The 20,233-nt window shown below is 39.6% G+C and overlaps 1 protein-coding gene across 1 annotated transcript in view; it reads left to right on the forward strand.

Moving 5' to 3' along the window:
• TSNARE1 (t-SNARE domain containing 1) overlaps positions 1-20,233 on the forward strand; it is a 378,445-nt gene that overhangs the window by 310,059 nt on the left and 48,153 nt on the right. Inside the window, exon 11 of the mRNA XM_079302793.1 lies at positions 7,960-8,075. Coding sequence (XP_079158919.1) covers positions 7,960-8,055 — 96 coding nt within the window. The 3' untranslated portion in view covers positions 8,056-8,075. The remainder of the gene's footprint in view (positions 1-7,959; positions 8,076-20,233) is intronic.

The following is a 20,233-nucleotide window of genomic DNA, read 5'->3' on the forward strand; positions in this document are numbered from 1 at the left end:
AATTTTTTTAATAGTTTTCTCCTTTGATTTGGCTGGCATATTTTCATTTAAAATAAATAGCTTGGGGTGGATTTCAGACATGGAAAATCCAATCCTGGATGGTTGTCCCTGGCTAAGTAAGTGATCCCCTTTTGGATTTGAGTCTTGCAGTAGGATATGCTGAGGAATCATACCTGTAGATGGCACTTGGCTTCACCTGGGGTATATCAAAGAAATGTGGAATCATGGAATAGTTTGGCTTGGAAAGGACTTTAAAAATTATCCAGTCCATCCCTTCAGCCATGGGCAGGGGCACTTTCCACTAAATGCTGAGGGCCCCATCCATCCTGTCCTTGAACACTTCCAGAGATGTATGCAAAGAAAATTAGTTAATGAGAGGGGGATCATGATGAGACTTATGGGGAATGGGAAAACTGCCCAGAATTAGTGGAAAACACAAATACATAGACACAGCATCATAAAGGAAAGTGTGGAATCAGTGCAAATGACATGGAATTGAAGGCCCAAAAACAATATACCAAAGCCAAGTGATTTATTTCCTTGCTGCTATGGGCTGGCCTTTCCCTGTTGCTCTCATATCTTCTGGGTTTTTTTTCATATGTAACTTGTCTACTTTGTTCTCATTTAAAAACACTGTAAATGCTTAATAATATTCCTGGCCTTTTCTAGCCTGTCTGCAGGAGCAGTGATATTTGATAGCAAATTCATTGTAGCTCTATAAGGAAGCCATACCATAAATGTCACCAAATTTGGTCAGTGCATTTTAATTTGTACACTCGTTAAAGGTCATGTTCCTCCCTTCCACTGCAATAGCATAGAGTGTTTATTCTCTTATCAGAGATGATTGTGGATGGCTTAGCTAAGGGATCTTATCAATGAAAATGGAATATGAAATTAATAATAATAATAATAATAATAATAATAGTAATAATAATAAATGGCATTGCAAGTGTAGGGGGATTTTTTCCCCCTCTGTATGTTTACATAATTCTTGGAGGTAACCACACATTTACAAGGTCTGACTTTCTGCTGTGCTGCTCCAATATTTTCTTTTCCTTTCCCATGAGAACTCCCCAGCCTTCAGCAGAGCTTCTGCTATTGTCCACTGGAATGGCAGCACTTTCAGATTCATGATATCATCTTTGTATAAACACGTCCAAACATAATTAAGAACCTGGGCTCTCAATCCAGCAGACCTCAAATTAGCTTTCAAAATGCATATTAAGAGTATAGACAAATGCTTTCATGAAATTCCAAATGACCTCTGAGGTCAGGAGGAACAAAATTGTATGAACCTCTTTAATGTCACAAAACTCTCTACAGAGATTTGCATATAAAATGAACCATTTTATGTCAAACAGATTTGTTAATCTTACAATAAAGGAAGCAGCACTTGAAAATTAATCAGGGTGGGTTTTCATTGCCCAACAGAGGCCCTTAAAAAGAACTGACCTGATAACTGGAGGCTGTTATTGTGTGGTTGCTAAATTTAATAATTTTTCTTATTTATCTGCTGGATGGATTTGCAGGAAATAAATTTCCAGAGCAGATTAGTCTGCAATGGTTTCTTTGCTTGAGTAGTGGAATTGTACTTTCAGAAGTTCTTGCAGTCCTGGCTCTGTTCAAAAATGTTTCATGATTTGTTCTTTATTTTAAAATTGTGTTTGAAAGATGGGTAAGCATTTCCGTAAGTAAAATGGATTGTTTTACTGAGTCTGTTGGCATTGAGTGCATGGGTAGATTTTTGCTTGCTTACCATAATAACCTAAGAAATGATAATGGAAAAATGGTCCTCTTTCACTAGGAGAGAGATTCTTGCCCATACATCCAAGCTGGGAAGCTCAGGGAATTTCCAGGCCTGTTCCTGCTCCTTGTTCCTAAATTTTGGAAGCATTGGAAGAGGCTGCCCAGGGAAAGGCTGGAAGTGTTTAGAAACCTGTGGTTATAAAACTTGTTTAATGGTTTAATGGTGAACGTGGTGGTGCCTGCTGGGTTTAAGGTTCGACTTGCTGATCTTAGAAGTCTTTTCCAACCTTAACAATCCCATTTTTCTATGAATGTTTCTATTATTTAACACTGCAGGAGGGACAGAGTCAGGTGGTGTTGGGTTAACCCTCTTGGCCAAATCTCTTTGGTTACTGTCATCATCCTTATCCCAGTGCCAGGGCTGAGACCTGGGAGTGGTGGAATAAAGGTGAGATGCTGGGTAAATTAATTTAATTAATTTCTAATGAAAACAACCTGCTCAATTTTGTCCTGCTGAAGACCTGAAAAACTCCCCAGCCATCAAGTGCTAGGGTGTAACTCTGCTCTGAAGTGCTGTCACATGCTCTGGTGTTCCCAGAATAGAGCTGCTGTTCTAGTACAAATCCCTGCCTGAACTAAAATTCCTGTTTCTAGGGATTTCCACCTCCTTTGTGGAGGCAGTTGAGAAATCTCAAACTCCCTGCCTTTCAGTCCATAATGTAATCAATCCACAAAGGGTGGAGAAGCTCAATGCTGCTTTTCTATATATGAATCAAGTGTTTTTCTGTTTGTTGGTTGTTATTTTTTATTCAATATAAATACAGGAAAAACAGTTTCCTGTAGCCTCTTCTATTATTTATGCTTGGCCTCAGCTAGTTTTTGAATCCTTAGCAAGGGAGCATTTTTTTTTTCCTCCTAAATGTATTTGCTTAGGAATTTCCAAGATGAAACTAACTTTTCTGGGCCTGGGGCTGTAATGGACTTTAATGAGTTTTAATTACTTAACTATGTGTTGTGACATAATTAAAATATCTTTCAACATTTCACCCCCAAGAAATAAATATCTTCTAGGCTTTAAAATATGACTTGCAGCTTACTTTTTTTGGAACAATGAGGGAAAGGTTTCTTCCAGGCTCAGTCATGTCCAGTTTGCCTGTCAATATAAAATGCTGCTCAGCTGTGTCCCTAAATAGCCTTGCTCATTCCTTCCCTGCTTTTCACTCCTATTTCACATGTGTGTTTAAAGAGCCTCTGTCAGGATTAAAATATATCTTTACTTATTCTACTAAAAAACCCTGAGAGCCCAGAAAAATAAAAAACTGTAAAAAGCCATTACATCTTGCTGCAGGATTAGAATTTTTTTGGTCCCACGTTGCATTCTTTTCATCTTGGGAAAATGTGTACAATGAAAATAGATTAGCTCCAATTTAATCAACAAATTCTAGGTGTTATGGGAAATGGACTTACAACAAGTTGGGATGGAGCTATAAAACCAGAGCAGTGCTGCAGCATAGCATTCAAGGTTTAGAATAAGCTAAGATAATGAAAATTAAATCAGATAGTGGGCTTATAATTATTTCTCGTACATTTTCCAACAGAAGATAATCTTGTAGCTTTGAACTTTTCCCAAATTCAGCCTGAAATTGTTTGTTGCGTTGATTTCTCTATTTAAATACTCATTTTAACAGATAGTTAAAGAGAGTCAGTGCTTTCCAAGGTGGAGTTCCAGGATACATTTCCCTGGGAGAAACAGGGTTTTTGGGAGGTTTTGTTAAATTCCAGCTTCTGTATGTGGACAGAGTTTTGCAATTTAACAGGAAAAAAATGGAGAAAGCAGCCATAGATTTTCATGACCAGGAGTGTTTGGCAAAACCTTCAGGTCTCTGGGAAAAAAACCAAAAATACAACAAAGCAATTATTCCCTCTGGTTTTCTGGATACTTTTTGAAGTTGAGGTGAAGACTCTCCAAATTTAGTTTGTACCAAAAATTCCCTTCAGCTGTTGATCCACCTGCTGTGCAAATGATCTGGAATATGTCTTGTCTGCAAACATTTAAATCCAAGTGCAGGAGGAAGATTCTGGGAGGAAATGGTCTTAAAATTGCTCCTGTGATCAATCTTGGGTGTAGCTGCAGGAGTTGAGAAGAGGTCATGTTGCTTCAGAGCTTTCAGGAAAGTTAAGAAGGATAGGGAATAGAAATAATGCAGAGTGTGAGAGAAGGATCCAGCTAAGGGGAGAAAGAGCTGGGAAAAGATGAGTGAAATCCACTGTGTATTAGTGGGGTGTGTGGGAAATGCTGCAAAAATGCAAAGCTCCCTGAAGAATTATGCTGTAACATAAATGATTCATTTTACAGGTGGTTTGGCTTTTGGGGGTTGTTTCATTTTTGGCTTTTTTAATTTTTCCTCAACTTTTCTGTGGCTGTGGTTTTGTTATTCTGAGACGACTAAAATTATGGCAGAAACCTCACAGTGTCTGTCTCAGTGAAATAAGGTATTTGTCCTGGTGAAAAAACCCTGTTACAAATTTGGAAACAATTTTCCATTTCCATGTAAGTGTAGATTAACTGATGCATGGGGTGGCATCATGAATCACATTTGCTTTTTAATTCTTTTTTTTATTATTATTATTATTCCTTGAAAAAACAGGGACTCTCTTGAGATCATCTGATCTCTTGAGATCAACTTTCACCCATGGAATGTGTCTCTGCATCCTCCACTTAAAATGGATATAACCCAATCATTGCACTGATGTTTGGGATGGAAAGCATTAATTATATGATTCTGCTGTCATGGAAACCCCTTGAAAAAAATTAGGATCTTTACATTAAGTGAGAACTTTGCGTGGTTTCATGTGAACATGACTTTAGATAGATGTCCTAAAAAAACTTGAGTAGATAAGTAACATTTCTAAACATGTATAATGTACACAGCATAATAATTATTACCTTACTGAATAAAGCAGGAATCCTGCTTTAGAGGGAGGGCAAAGATTGCTCCCTATATATGTATATATGGAAAACACAAATTTTGGATGTGCAGTGTTTCCTCAGGGTTCTTAAAAAAACCTTTGAAAAGCTCATTCAGAGGGATGTGTTTCTTTTTGTCTCTCAATTTCCTTCAAGAATGGTAGTGGGGCATTTGTAATCTCAGTTTGGCAATCTCTATTAACCTAAACTAAAGATAATAAGCAGATTTAGGTAGATGTAATATTATTATTTATGTTTATTAGTGTGTATTTATGTAATATTCAAGTGAGGGTGCCCACAGTTTTCATATGTTGTCTAGGGAAGAGAACCTGTTCAACACATCCTGTGCTTGCATCTTTTTCCTCTGATAATGGCAGGGAAAGAGGCCCAGGAGCTCATGGAAATTCAGGCTGGTCCTCAGCACAGGACAGGCTTTTTGAGCTCCATGGGGTATCACAAAATAATAGAATATTAAGGTTGGAAAAGACCTTCAATGTCATCAAGTCCAATCTTCATGTCCAGTCCCATTGAAGGGATTTTTTCATGATCCTTCCTGAAGAAGGGTGTGCTCTTGTCCAGTGAAGGGACATCTGTTTTTGCTCATATATCAGTATTTTTCTAACTAAGTGGAAAACCCTGGGGTGCTGGTATCCTGCCACTGCTCCTCAGGATCTGTAGGAAAGATGCTGTGTCCAGGAAGGGAGCAGAAGCTGCTTCTAAGGCTCCACCAGCATGTAAATTTTGTGGCTGGAAACTAAAGTAACGTAAAGAATTTAACATTTTCCTTACTGAAATGGAAAAAAAATAAAAAAAAACAAACCCAAAACTAGGAATAGAATGGACAATCCTGCCATGGGTTTTAGGACAGTTACACTAAATATGCTGGGAGATATTTTAAAGAGCAGGAATCATTACTCTGACTGGCCAGCCAGGACAAGCTCATAAAATGTGAACCAAATCCCAGGATTCAGACTGGGCTGCATCTCTCCTGTTCTCTGATCAGTCTCAGTCTGTTTATGGTTTAGTTGGTTAAAAGTAAGGAGAAAATGAAGGGAGAAGAGACTATGAAAATGCAGAATGAGAGTGACTTGGGCTTTGTAATGCTGGAAAGAGGAAAAGAAGGGAATGTGTCTGCAAAGGGAATGATGGAAAAGCCATGTGAAGTGATAACTGTGCAGTCTTTGAAGCTCTTAATGGGACTGTTTGAGAATTCTGCTTGAAGATAAATGACCCATTAGCATCCTCTGCTGACCAAACACAGGCTCTGACATTTTAGAAGTGGACAAGGACATCCAAGTGCCTTTGAAAGTCTGCAGTTTGAAGAAGAGGTTTCCTGGTTAGACTTGGAATTAATGAAGGTTAAAATTAAAGGGGAAATAGTAGCAAGTCTGTTGTTTCATGGGCTGAACTTTCAGGATGTATTGCAGTTACTCCTGAAGAAATTAAAGTGTCAGGTGAGGATCTGCTATGAAGAAACATCCTTTTGAGTGTGGAAGAAAAAAAAAAAAAAAGTTAAAGAGAATCAGAGAATCATAGAATGTTTTAGGTTGGAAGAGACCTTAATGATCATCTCATTCCACCCCCTGCCATGGGCAGGGACACTTTCCACTGTCCCAGGTTGCTCCAAGCCCCATCCAGCCTGGCCTTGGACACTGCCAGGGATGGGGCAGCCACAGCTTCTCTGGGCACCCTGTGCCAGGGTCTCACCAGCATCACAATAATTTCTGTGAGCCTCATATCCTCCCCACAGAGTCACAATAAACTAATGGAAAAGCAAGAATAAATCTGTGCTCCAAAGCAGGGGTTTGGGAAGTGGAATAAGGTTCCCTCACACCTCCCTCCTAGCATGCTTGACAAGATCTCTCTTCACAAATGCACATGGAATTATATATTAAAAATATCTTTTATTTTTTTCTCTTCCAAATCAAAGAAAACCAATCTGTTTGAGTGATTGAAAATCTGATGGAGAGCCATGATGATTCACTGATTATCTGCTAGGGAGGCAGAACAGTGCAGCATTTTAAGGTTGAAAAAAAAAATAATCTGAAATCCATACTTTGATAAAACCACTAGTTTGATTGGTGGTTGAATCTGGAAGAGAGGACAGGTCATGCATCACTGTTCCCTGCTGGGAGTGTTTCTCCAGGTTGTTTGAGCACTGAGAGGGAATGAAGGACAGGATTTGGAGCACCAATGGAAGAGAGGAGTCTCCTGTCCTGTGTGGTGTAAGAGACAAAAACACCCACAGAACAGAACAGCCAGGGAACAATGGGAAATGCAGGGCACTGCAGAGTGATGTAAAGCAATTAGAAAAGGACCCAAGGCAGACTAGGACACCTGATTGCAGCAGTTATGGAAAGGGAAGGGAGGAAAAGTGGATAACAGCAGGAATATTAACATCATCTCTCCTCATTGAGAATGTTGCTTCAGTTGTAAGGAAGGTAAAGGATTCTGGAATAAAGCAACTGGTTTGTCACATCAAGATGATGTTATTGACTCTGGTGGCTGGAAGACTGGTCAATCTGGTCTCAAGGAAAATATCCAGATTAAGGATTTCACTGAAGTTAATTTTTTGTGCATGTATTGGATAACAGGACTACTTACACTGTGGGATCATGGAAACAACCTTCTTCTAATCCATCTAAAAAGGAGAAGGGGAATTGAATTATCTGCAAAGATTTTAAATAGGAAGAAACATCACGTCCTAGAGGTCACTAGGAAAACTGATGGGTTGAGGTAGAAAGAGACATCAAAATTAAAACTCCATAGAATCTCTTTTACCATATCTGAAAGAGAGTGAGATCAGGGTGGATAACACTGGAAGAACATTTTCCTGCCCTGTGAGCAGCCCATGTCAGTGCTTGTCTCAATTTCACTGCACTGCAGAGTGCATAGAGAACTCTCTCTCTTACAGGGGACAGTTTTATCCTGGCAACCAGAGGCAGCTCCAACACCCCCAGACCAAAACCAAACTAAATGCCCTTATCCAAGTTCATCCCTCCCAGCAGAGCCTGGAAATTCAGTGTGACACAGTGGTTTAAGGAGAAAGAAAGTAGAGTAGAAAAGGGGGATTTTATCCAGGAGGAGGAATCTGAATTATCCAGAAGGATAAATCAATCCAAAAAAACCCCAGAGAAATTCTCCTTGTTTCATCTTGGTCCAAACCATTCTTTCAATGGAAAAAATTATAATTTCTTTGTGGGTTTAATCTGCATGAATGAATTCCTTTGTCTTTCTCCTCTCAGCTACGAGCCAGGAAGATGAAGTGCTGCCTCCTGTCCATGGCTGTGGCTGTTCTGCTGCTCATTGTCATCATCATCGCTGTCTCTGTCAAGCACTGACCTGGCTGAGCTTTGCACAGGTAAAACCCTTTAGCCAAGTCTCTTATCATGCTCTGTATGGTTACTGAAAGACACCTTAGGAAGCTGATCATGGTAAGAAAAAAATATCTTCACCTGCAGAATCAGGTCTGGCATACTGAAATATTTTCTTTCAAAGGGTTTTAGAAATATTCTTAAGATTAAGCCAAGGTGATATTCCAAAAAAACAATATATGAGCCTTTCCTCTGCTGTTTTTGTTGTGTTTGATTTTACATGAATCTCATAGCAATGCTGAGTAATGGATCCTAATTATTAGGATTAGGAGTTAGAGGTGCAGAAGCAGTTTTAAAGACTGGCTGGAGCAGGGTCAGGGGCAATCCCACAACCCAGAGGTGTTCCCAAGTGCTTTTATCTTCTGAGATGTTCCAGAGACCTTCCCAAGGAGCAGGAAGACAAACTGGAGATTTCAGTAGGGGTGAAAAATAAAAATGGATTTTTGATGATCTTTGCTCTGAATCTATACCTAGAAGGAATGTTGGTCTCTAGGATGATTGGGCTGTAACCTCAGGAACAGGGATGAGATATCAAAGCAACTTCATCCTATTAGTGGAATTTCACCTATAGCATGTTCACTTTGTAAAACAAAATGTGCTTTAAATATAAATGTAAGACACAAAAAAATAAAAAAAAATTCTCTTCCCTCATTGCCCTAGGATGACTCATCAATTATTTGTGATATTCTCTTTCTGGTGCAAAGCATGTCTGGGTTTCTCCTTCTTTAGAAGGTTGCCAGGCCATTATTCAAGGAGAGAATATCAGATTTATATATTTTCTAGCCCTCAGAGGGGGGCTGTGTGACTACTGCCAGAGCAGGGGTTCCATTTGGTAAAACCAGAACCCAAAAGCAGCAATGGGACTTTTCCTGCAGGCAGCAACTCTACTGTGAAATTATCCTCGAGAAAGCACAAAGGACTGAGAAATTTTGTAAATTCTTTTGTTTGACAAGAATTCGGTATTACTTGAAAGTGTTTTCCTTCCATGTGAAGGTGAGGCTTCTAAAGTTCCTTCTTTCCACTGAGAACTAAAAGGGATTGGTTCAAAACCATCATAGAAAGGTGATTCTTACACTTCTTAAGCTTTGGCAATTCTGCCTGTGATCATCAAAATTTGGGTACAAGAAGGAATTGTACAAATCAAAAAAAAAAAAAAAAAAGAAAAAAGTGTTGAAGGATGTCAAGAACCATCTCACTGTTTTGCATGAGGATGACACAAGCCCTACATCATTGCTGGGGGAAATTGGTAGAAATACTTTGCTACACTTGAATCTTTACTTGGGTGTTTGGCCAGTCCTGAAGCAAGGATGATATTAGTGAAATGGATCTTTGATTGACTGATTATTGATGTTCTTACAGCATATCTATCTATCTATCTATCTATCTATCTATCTATCTATCTATCTATCATCTATCTATCATCTATATCTATCTATCTATCATTTATCTATCATGTCTATATATTTTTATCCCATTTTTATAGAAGAGACACTGCTTATGGGTGTAAAGTCCTGATAATGTAAACCTAGAGCAATTGCAGTAATTTTAATTGCATTACTCTGCTTTTACGCTGCATTAGTTTGGAAATGTGTTCCATCAGGATAATCTGTAATGTAACACAATTTCTTTCAGTGTAGTTAAATATTCCTATCTACTGGAAATTACAAATCTTATCATCAGTTGACTATGTCTAGACACCTTTTAATCAAAATCCCTTTAGTGGAGAAAGCCAGAGAACAAAATATTCTTACAATAAAACTCCATTGGAAAAGTAAAATTAATCTCCTGCTATGAGATCCATGTCTTGAGGGAAGTGAACCTAGAGACACTAATGAAAGCACCAGGAAAAATATCATGCTCTACTTTTCATCATCAGTTGTGAAACTAATTATTGAGCTTCTAAAACAAGAGTTACTCTGCAGCAGTAGAAATGGAGGCAGGACCTGCACTGAGTTATTCTGGAACAATGATGATTTCTGGTCTTTATAAATGGTTCTTAATCTGAGTTAGCCCCAGTGGTGTGCAGCAGATTTCATATTTATGCTTTGAGGATTTCTAAACCAGGGTGTTTTCAGACTTTCTGTGTCCATAGTGACAGATTAAATTTTATTCTGAATTTTAATGCAAACAGAATTTTTAAAAATCTGTGGTTTTAAAAATATCAATGGATATAAAAACTACTTCAAGAAACCGGTTCATGTAAAGTTCTTACACACTTTAGGGAGACAGGGAACAGCTGGAGTTTAATGTGGAACAGCTCTGCATGACTTCAGACAAAATAAAGGGAGGAAAGCAAGTGAGGGAGCTAATTACTAAATACTCTGGTTGGCACAGGACATACCACTGAATGAAATCCCAAGTTTGGTAATGACTGGCAAGAACTTCCATTTAACATCTCAAAATGTTTGTTCCATGCTGGATTAGTAAGGAGCCAAAAGAAAAAGCCTCAACCACTCCATTCCAGTGTTTTAAATCCCATTTGCAGGATATTAAAGTTAGGCTTCTTTAGCTTTCATGGCTGGTAATAGGAAATATGAAGGTCACTATTCAGTGAATTAAAGAAATGATGCCATTAATATATATGATCAGTATTTATTGTTTTGATCATTAGCATATAGAGTATTATTTTTTTTAATTGGTTGATGATTCTGCTTTTTCAATAATGATACTGATAGTTATGATATTATTATGATATTATGATATGATGATGTTGTTATGTTAGAAAGAACAGTTCTTCTCAAAAGAGGAATGTTTTTCCCCCCACCATGAATCAGACAAGCCCTTTCCTTCCATGGGGGAGATCACTTGATGGATCTTGCAGAGTAAAAAGGAGCATCCCTGTGAGTTTCCCAAGCAGCTGTGCCATCTCTGGCTGCTGGCTCAGTGTGTGCAGAGGGAGAGCAGCTGCTCAGGAGAGCTCCCAGCCCTGACTTTGCCTGTCCAGGGCCCTGCCATAAGTGTGTCACTGCTCCCCTGGGGCAGTTTTGTCTGGCAGAGGGAGAGAAAAATCTACAGGAATGCAGAGGAACTCCTGAGGAGCTGTGTCTGTACATTTGTTTGCTGACACCTTAGGAAAATAGCCCAGGAACTTTTAGGTCACGTTGTGCACATCTTGGAGCAGCTCTGCAGCTGCTCCTTTTGCTGTTCCATCAACATCAGTGCCCATTCAAAAGGACAGTGTTGCAGGAGCAGGCTGAAAGAAGCTTTTTTGTTAACAACAGCTTTGGAACGTGTCAATATTTTAGCTAGACAGACCTTCTGTGCCCTTCTTTTGACTCATTTGCATCAGTGCACACTTATCCAAAGTGACAATCCAGACTGCTGGAATCCTAAGTTTTAAGCCTTTTTATAGGAAAATAGAAGTGACAAACTTTGAGAAAGATGCTGCATGTCTGTGACAGCTGGAAAATACAGTTCCCAGCAACAACTTCAACATCTCAATCCCATTAGCCAAAGAAAGAGAGAATAAGTGATGACTTGACTGAGCCCTGTTCTTGGAAGAAGGCATTGCAGCAGAGGGTGTCTTCACCATTACCAGGACACATTCCTGTCAGACAAAGGTTACTGCACTGAGCACACAGACTTTGCCATGTAGATTCCTTAAATCCTCTGGGCTTTGACTCAACAGATTCTCCCAGCATTCAGCAGCTTGAAGCTCCAAGCCTTCCTGATACAGGACACAAGTTATTAAATCTTTAATGGGCATTAATGCGTTCCTTTTTTGATAAATTGACCATTTGGATTTTGAACCATCATATACTTCTAAAATATTAATTATCCCGAGCAAGGGCTTGCACTCTGATTACAGTTTCCATGTAATCTTGAATGTACAGACATAAAATCCTTAAAATCATAGCATGGTCTGTGTTTGGATGACACATTAAAGATCATCCAGTTCCAAAGCCCAGCCATGGGCAAGGACACCTTCCACCATCCCAGGTTGCTCCAGTTCCATCCAACCTGGCCTTGGACACTACCAGGGATGGAGCAGCCACAGATTCTCTGGGCAAACTGTTTCAGGACCTCATCAGCATCACAATAAAGATTTTCTTTCTAATCCTCCACTTAAATTTTGGACAATGTCTCCTTAATTGGGCTGTAGTCCATGTTAAAAAGGAGTAATCAGGCTCCAAGTATGTGTTTCCTGAATATCCAACTGTCTTGTTTTGAATTCAAATCGAATTATCATAGAAAAATAGAAAATATTGTTTTGGTTTGGATTATTTTTCCCTCCCTCACAGTTACAGCTCTCCTTGCATAATTAATTTATGGCTTTCTAATGTGGTTAAGTGTTTTGTGTAACCTGATCAATGAGGATGAGGTTCAGGCAGCTGATTTTACACATCCCATCCCTGATGTTTGCTTTTCTTTCAAACCTTATTCTTTTTGAGTTGGCTGGATTATTTCAGTCCTTCATGCATTACACTGTCCCTGTGTGCTGTTCCTCTTGCCACCAACAAATGCAGTCACAGCCCCTGTGTGTCAGGGTCTGAGGGTCAGCATGGCAGAGAGGGACAGATTGACAAGGGGCTTTGTGGCATTTGCCATTTGCAGCTCTGTTGTTCCTTCCAAGCAGGAGACAAGTCTGGGCACCCTCCTCTGACACACACAGCAGAAATTCTGACATTTGTGCCATGCATCTCTCCCTGGCCATGTCAGGTTGCTAAAGCACAGCAGTTCCTACTCAGTGTTGAACAGAGGAATAATTTAACCTAAGGAACTCTGTAAATAAAGGCAAAGCATAGAGAATTTTGTTTCATGGTATTGCTTTTGCTTTTTAAATTGTTATCACAAGGATTTTCTTGGTGTCTCTGTTTTCTCCACACATCTATATGTGGCTTAATATGTGAGTGGCTGAGTCTTCAACCTTGTTTCAATCTTTCAAGCTCTGTAAGGGTCATAGTATTTTTGGCAGCTGTCATTGAAATCCTAAAATAATTCACCCTTTGCCCTGGCTGTGGCACTGCTGCTGTGTTTGTTGTGCAGCACAATCAGGAATCTATAGCTCTGTAATATTTCTTTTTCCCCTGTATCCTATTACTTTGAAAAAGTTCCTGCATTTAGAGCCTGGTGTCAATTCTTGTCATTTCAATTCTTGTCTTTTAGCCTATAATTAATTGCTTGGATCCTGACACCCCTGCTCAATTGTTGCTGTGACAAGACTGAAGTACATCCTCATTCTGCAGTAACTTTTTGCTTCAGATTTAAGATCTCAAAAATGAGATCTGGATTTTCACTGGATAATAGATACTGGGCTTGGGTTTATGATTTGGCCCAATTTCCTAAATTAGGCTAACATTGTATTCTTTAAGACTTTCTGGATTCCAATGGCCACATCTCCACTTCCCTCTGCTAAATTATTTCCCTGACAGCACAATAAAAATGTGCTGCCACAAATGTGCAGAAGAGAGAAATGATTAATAGTAGAAAAAGAAATTTTAAGGGACCAGAGTCTGCTTTGTGGAAAAAAATCCCTCAAAATAACAGGGCAAAAAAGGCAGAAGTCCCAAGAAACAGGGAACAGGCAGATTAATTTCTAAGAATTTGTCTGAGATTTTACCATTGAAAAAAGGCTTCAAGCAGGTTAATATTTTGATGAGACATCACACAGTCAAGTTACTGTGTTTTAATGTATTTCAGATTATGATTGTTGCCCATCTTATGGTCTTTGACCTTTATAGGTATCACATAATGCCAGGTCATTAACTGTGGGAGAAGTGAAGGGAGGATGTATCACATTACCTTTGCTTAAGAGTCTGTGTGCAGACAGTGCCTGCAGCTCAATTAACTTGAGTTCATTGATTTGATTCCAAAGTCCTACTGACTTTGGAACAGCCAGCAGCTTTCTTCATCCCATCTCAGGTTTCTTTGTCATCAGGAGGAAAATGGGATATTCCCACTGAATGCAGGTGGATGTCAAGTCTCTGATCTGAACTTCCCAAGCACTCTGAAGACACTAATTATTTATGTTTTGTAACTCCTTTAAACTTAAACCATCCTGACACACCTCTAAGGAGCTGGAAAAAGAGGGTGGTTTCCAGCACATTCAGTTTGAACTGTGAAACAGCACAAAAATGGATGCACTGATTCAGGTTATACCTTACTGTCCCATTCACAGATCTTTAAGGAAATAACCTCTGAAAAGCTGGTATTTCAGCTAGAAGTGTCAACAACTACAGCCCAGTTGTAGCTTTAGATGACTAAAATTTCAGTTTCAACTTGGAAAAGATTGTTATAAATCTGGAATATTTGAGTAAGTCAGTGCCAAATGTCCTCTTCCCTATGGATAGCCTTGGCTCCTCAGGAGCAGGGATGTCTGGGGGAGCAGTTGGTGCCCAGCTCAGGGAGCAGTTGCACTGATTAATGGCTCAGCAGGGTTCTCTGAGGCATAAATCAGTAGCCCCAGGGAGGATTAAACTCTTTATAGGAGCAGCAGAGAGTCAGAAAGTGCTCTCATGTCACTGCTCCACTCCCAGCTGATATTTTCAGCTGGCAGTGCTGGATTTCTCTGTCTCATTGAGCCCCAAAAATACAGTGAGCTTGTGCTGTTGTGAGGAACAAAGATCAGCACAAGTGAGTCCCTCATCCATCCTGGTGCCCATTGACTGTGGGAAAGGGGACTTGCAGTGAAGTCAGCTTGGGAAGGTGTGTGGTTCTTTTTTATGAAGTTAAAACAGTGAGTTCCTCTGTGGAGGGCAATTCCCCTTGGCCTGGCTGTGGTGGGGACATGGGGGAAGTTGCTGCCAGTGGATGCAGAACTTGGTATTTGGGGGAGCAGGGGTGGCCAGTTCTGTTCTGGCCTATATTGATCCAACAAATGCCACAAATTCTATTTTATCATCATTCCAGTTATCTCAACTGGCTGGACATTGCCTGTAGATGGGAAGAGTGAACAAATCTCATTTTCCTTTATTTCCATGTGCAGCCTTTACTTTTACCTTATTAAACTGCCCTTACTTTGTCCAAACGTTTTGGATTTTTTTTTTTTTTTTTTTTTTTTTTTTTTGTTCTATCTTATTTTCTCCACCCTTACTGCTGCAAACCTGCTGAGGAGAGAGGAGATAGAACAACTTGATGTCCAGTCAAGGTCAACCCACCACAGATTCTCAGAGGTTTCCTTGGGAATGGGGCAGCACAAAGTTCATCAGAGCCATTCCCTACATGACAGGGTCTGATTCTCACTGGTACCCAATCTGCCTGAAAGTGTTACTTGACTGTTATCCTTGGTTTGGTGTCAAAGCAAGGTAATTTTGGATCACTGTTGTCTGGAAGAAAACCTGAAAATCAGCACAGGAGGATTTCTTTGGTAAAAGTGTGTTAAAGAGTAAATATTTTGCCAGTTCAGCTGGAAAATCTCATGTCCCAGCAGGGCAGACTCTTAGAAAGGCAATATATCTGTGATTATCTCTTCATGAAGAGATACTCAAAGGGACAGTGTGTCTGGTGTTGTGACTCAGAGTGAGGTAGATGGGAAGATTGTTCTCTTTCTTTAGTGCCAAAATTCGAGTGCTGGCTCAGGGCTGTTTAACAGGTTGGAAAGTGTTTCAGTGTCAGTGATTTAATTTATTTTAAATTGCTGTCCTTTGTCCCAGCCACTGTCTCTGAAGCCCTGGTGGTGGTCACTCTTTTTTGGGACATGGCTTTATCCCATGATGTGCTGCAGGTTATTAAACTCCCCTTTGCAGCCTCATGACTCTTTCCAAGCAACCACAATAATCTGGGAGTCATCCTTTAAAACTGAGGGTGAAACCAGGGCTTCTTCAAGGCTGCTTCTATGGCTTCCTTTTCTTCCTAGGAAATACAAAAAATATGAAGTTATAAAAATTATAAAGCTATAAAAATAAGATAAAAACTGTAAAACTCCCACTGTTCTTTCTAATGTAGTGATAACCATGTCTTTGTTAGCTCTCCACCTCCTCAAGTAGAACTAGAAATGTCCACATTTTGGAAATAAATCTTTGATAATATATAGTCTGTTCAAGATGTAAATAGTAACCTCCTAATTGCAATCATCTCTCTGATGTGAGATTCTCAAACCAACTTTAAAAAGGGAATTATATTCCATATTCCATCTACTCAGTGAATTTTCTGAAATATTCCTTGTAGCTTCATTGGGCTTTAAAAGGAGTTGGAATCTGCTTCAACAGATTCACTCAACAATTGCTTCAACAATCACTCATTTACAGAATGGTCTCCAGCTCTCAATATTGGCTCTTAAGGTGTATCTGATAAAAGAGACTCTTGATTTCAGTAGACAGCAGTCTTTGTTTCTTAAAAAACTGCTGGAGAAATTTTTTTTTTACTTTTGAGTTTGGTATATAGGCTGCATGAGCTTTGACAGATTCTTAATTCCTCAACAGCCATATTTTGATACTGAAATGGGATTTTTTTTTCACATTACAGTGTTGCTGTACAGCCCATAAACCATTTAATTCCTCTCACAAGTAGGTCACCAGAAATTACTGTTTGTGGGGCTTGTGCAAAGAGCCACCACATTTACAGCTGTGCAGCTCACATGGATCTCACCATCCCAGCCCAGAAGGTGGGAAAAGCTCCTTGTCAGTGCACCAGGGAGGGAGGTGAGGGGAGCATCACTTCAATTAGCACATCACTGGGGTTGATTGAATTACCTCTCCTCAGCTGAGCTGCCCTGTCCCTGCTCAGCCTGCTGAGAGTGCAGAGGGAAATTCATTAGTCCTGTCATGTCATCAGAACTTGCCAAGAACCATCCCAGCCATGGCTGCCTCTCAGCTGACAAGCAGTAACCCATTAAACAGCAATCATTTGATCCCCTTTCATTGCCAGCCTGCTCTTCAGATATATTAAAAAAAAAAAAAAAAAAAAAAAGCTGTATCATCTGTGGAATATTTTCAAGGCATCTGCTTTTTCATGAAATCCTATCCAATGAGCAAGAGTTTCTTTCTTGAGCCAAAAATGTAATTTATTCTATTTCGATTCCTGCATGGATTGGTGATTTTTTTTTTTTTCCTGTATAGTACTGTGCCTGGTAAGAGTTTGCTCTATGGAGTGGCATTCTTGTTGATTATTTAGAGCAAAATTGTTCTCAGTTTTACAACTGCCATTTATATTATGTTTACAACATGCAATTAAGGACTCCTATTAAATATTCTTACAAGGCAGATCCCAATGACCAATGTTTATTTACATTTTTTCCAGAGCACAGTATTGAAAATACAATAGAGAAGAAATGTAATGCAAGAAAGGAGCTATAAAACCTCCATTTCAGCTTGTTGAACAAATTTGGGTATTCATTGGCCTAGGAAATCCTCTCTTCTGACACTCAAATATTTCAGTGGATTGATAGGCACAAAAATTTCCTGAAATCCCTTTAATTTGTAGCAACTTCTCCTTTACTAAATTACATATTTCAAAGAATATCTTGTTAATGGCCAGTATATGGCAAATATCTTCTCCAAGCTTATTAGTACAGAAATAATTGCAAGTGGCTGCTATAGTTCATTAAGGCTTCTTTATTTTATAGTTCATTAAGGCTAATTTTATCAGTACAAAATATATTTTAATAGCCAGTTTTGCTTCTTTTTTTTTTTTTTTTTAATGTTTCTCTGCCATCCACTGCTAGCAATAGTGTCTGATTTTCTTCTTTGATCCTGGATAATTTTCCACTGTATTTACTTCTTAGTGGTGGCTTTTAATCAACAGTTTTTCTGGGCAGTAGCAGATGCCAATCTTGAATTGGGGATATATTAATTACATCTGTTTCTCCTGGGTCAAAAGGGGCTGGTGTAGTTTGTTGTTTAATATAAACAATAAATATTGTTTATTCTTTAATATAAACAAAGCATATCACAGTAGCTTGACATGCAGTTAAACTCACCAATTTTCCAGAGATAATTGGAGAGCCAATTTTCCAGGCTGGATTTGAGTTCAATCTTTATTATTTTGTTGTTTGTAATGAGCTGTTATGAGTTTCCTTGTGCCTTTGCTCAGTGTCTGGCTGAGCCAGGGGGTTCCTCATCCATGGCACATCTGAGATTTTTCATGGCTCAGGTTTTCCAACAGATCACCAGGGAAGGTTCTTCATCTCTAATGCATTCTTGATCTTGTTCTGATGAGAAACTAAAGAGCAGCTTTACCTTGGATCTAATCAAATTATCTCAGAGACAGAGTGATGCTCAGTTTGGTAGAGGGAATTCACATCAGCTCAGACATCTGAGAGGGAGGGAGGAATTGATTTCTTTTCTTACATCTTTTCCACTTTCAATGAATACTTAAATATTGATTGATGAAAAGACCAGAATTTGAGTACACTGCCTGTCCCTCCTGTCTCAGCTATCAAGCAGTGGGACTGTGCCTGTCTAATGTCTGTCTCAGCAGTCATTTACACTTCTGGAACACTGAAGCAACTACAAAACAGATTAAATGGTGACCTCTCCTGCAGGTCTCATACCCTCCTGGTTTATGGCAGGAATTCAGTTCAAATCCTTACTTGGATTGAGACAAGATCTAGGTTTGAATTCTCATTTAACTGTATAAATCTAAAGCCATAAGGAACATTGTGTGGAGCACTAATATTCCTGTTCTTCACTCTTGTGGGATTAAAGGAACCAATGTGACAGCACTCAGGAGTACCCAAAGGCAGAGCCATTTCTGTTCTTCATTCTCACAGGGATAAAGCAAAATTTGACTCTCATACAGCTGTTGAAAAATGTGGGTGAGGAAAGGCCATCACCTTAAGATTTCTTTTTTATATATTGAATTTTAGAACCAGCTGTCATTTTGGCATGGCAACTTCAATTCAATTTTCTGTTTTGGGTGGGGTTTTTTTTAGGTGAACTCTATTTTTTTTGCTAGAGCACATACAACCATATATACACACATATACACCTGGAACTGGGGTAATCATCAGCACTAAAAAAAATCATGAACTTGGTGTGTAGATAAAACTCACAAAAGTTATTACAGTCAAGGATAAAAGTAAAGATTGCTCCAGCTATGGAGAGGAATGAAAGTGCAAGAGGTTAACACATAGCCAGCCTGCCTTCCCTTCAGTTTTCGTGGGGCTGAAGGACAAAGTGCTAACAGGATTAGGTATTGTGTGCATGAATCTGTGTGTGTATGTGTGTTTTTCTGTTCCTAGCTGTGTCAGACAGGATGAGAGAGAGAGCTGGGGCTGTTCAGCCTGGAGAAGAGAAGGCTCTGGGAAGATCTTAGAGCATCTTCCACATAAAAAGAAGGGAGAGGCACCTTTTTTGTACAGTGACAGGACAAGTGAAGACGGTTTTAAACTGACAGAGAGCAGGTTTAAATGAGATATTCAGAAGAAATTCTTTACTCAGGGGGTGGTGAAGCACTGGAACAGGTTGTCCAGAGAAGCTGGGGCTGCCCCATCCCTGGAAATGTTCAAAGCCAGGTCAGATGGGGCTCTGAGCAGCCTGATCCAGTGAGGGACACCTTGCCCAGGGGCTTGGAATGAGATGGTCTTAAAGGCCCCTTCCAACCCATCCATTGTGACTGTATCATCACTTTATTTGCTAAAACCAGTTTAGTTTCACTATGAAATACGGTGCAAATCAGATACTGCTGGTTTCAGTCGTTTCAATGCAAAACAAAGGGCTTTAAGATTGCTCTCCATTCCTGTGAATAAGCACTGAGTGCTTTCCCTTTGAAACGTTTCTCTCAGTCAAAAGAGTGTCCATTCTTTCTTTTGTGCTGTTTGTAATGAGTGGTCACGAGGGTTGTTTTTGAAGTTAATGAACTCACTTCCATGGGAACAGAGAATCCTGCTGAGAGTCCATACAGTGCCTTTCCCCTGGTAGGGTCTTGGTGCACACAGGCACAGTGGAGAAAAGCTGCTCAGTGGCCAGGAAAGCAGATTTCCATCTTCCAGGACACTGCACCACTTTTCTTCTCTCATCCACTTGAAACTGAAATTGAAGAAACCTTTGAGACCATCTCATTCCAACATCCCACCATGAGCAGGAGCATCTTCCCCAGACCAGATTGCTCAAAGCCCCATCCAGCCTGGCCTTGGACACTTCCAGAGAAGTTTCAGCTCCTCACCACCCTCACAGTAAGGAGTTTCTTCCTAGTACTCAATCAAAACCTGCTCTCTGGCAGTGTGAAGCCCTTCCCTCTTGTCCTGTCCCCCTATACTCTTGTAAAA

This window comes from Erithacus rubecula, assembly GCF_903797595.1.
Source record: "Erithacus rubecula genome assembly, chromosome: 3".
NCBI lineage: Eukaryota > Metazoa > Chordata > Aves > Passeriformes > Muscicapidae > Erithacus > Erithacus rubecula.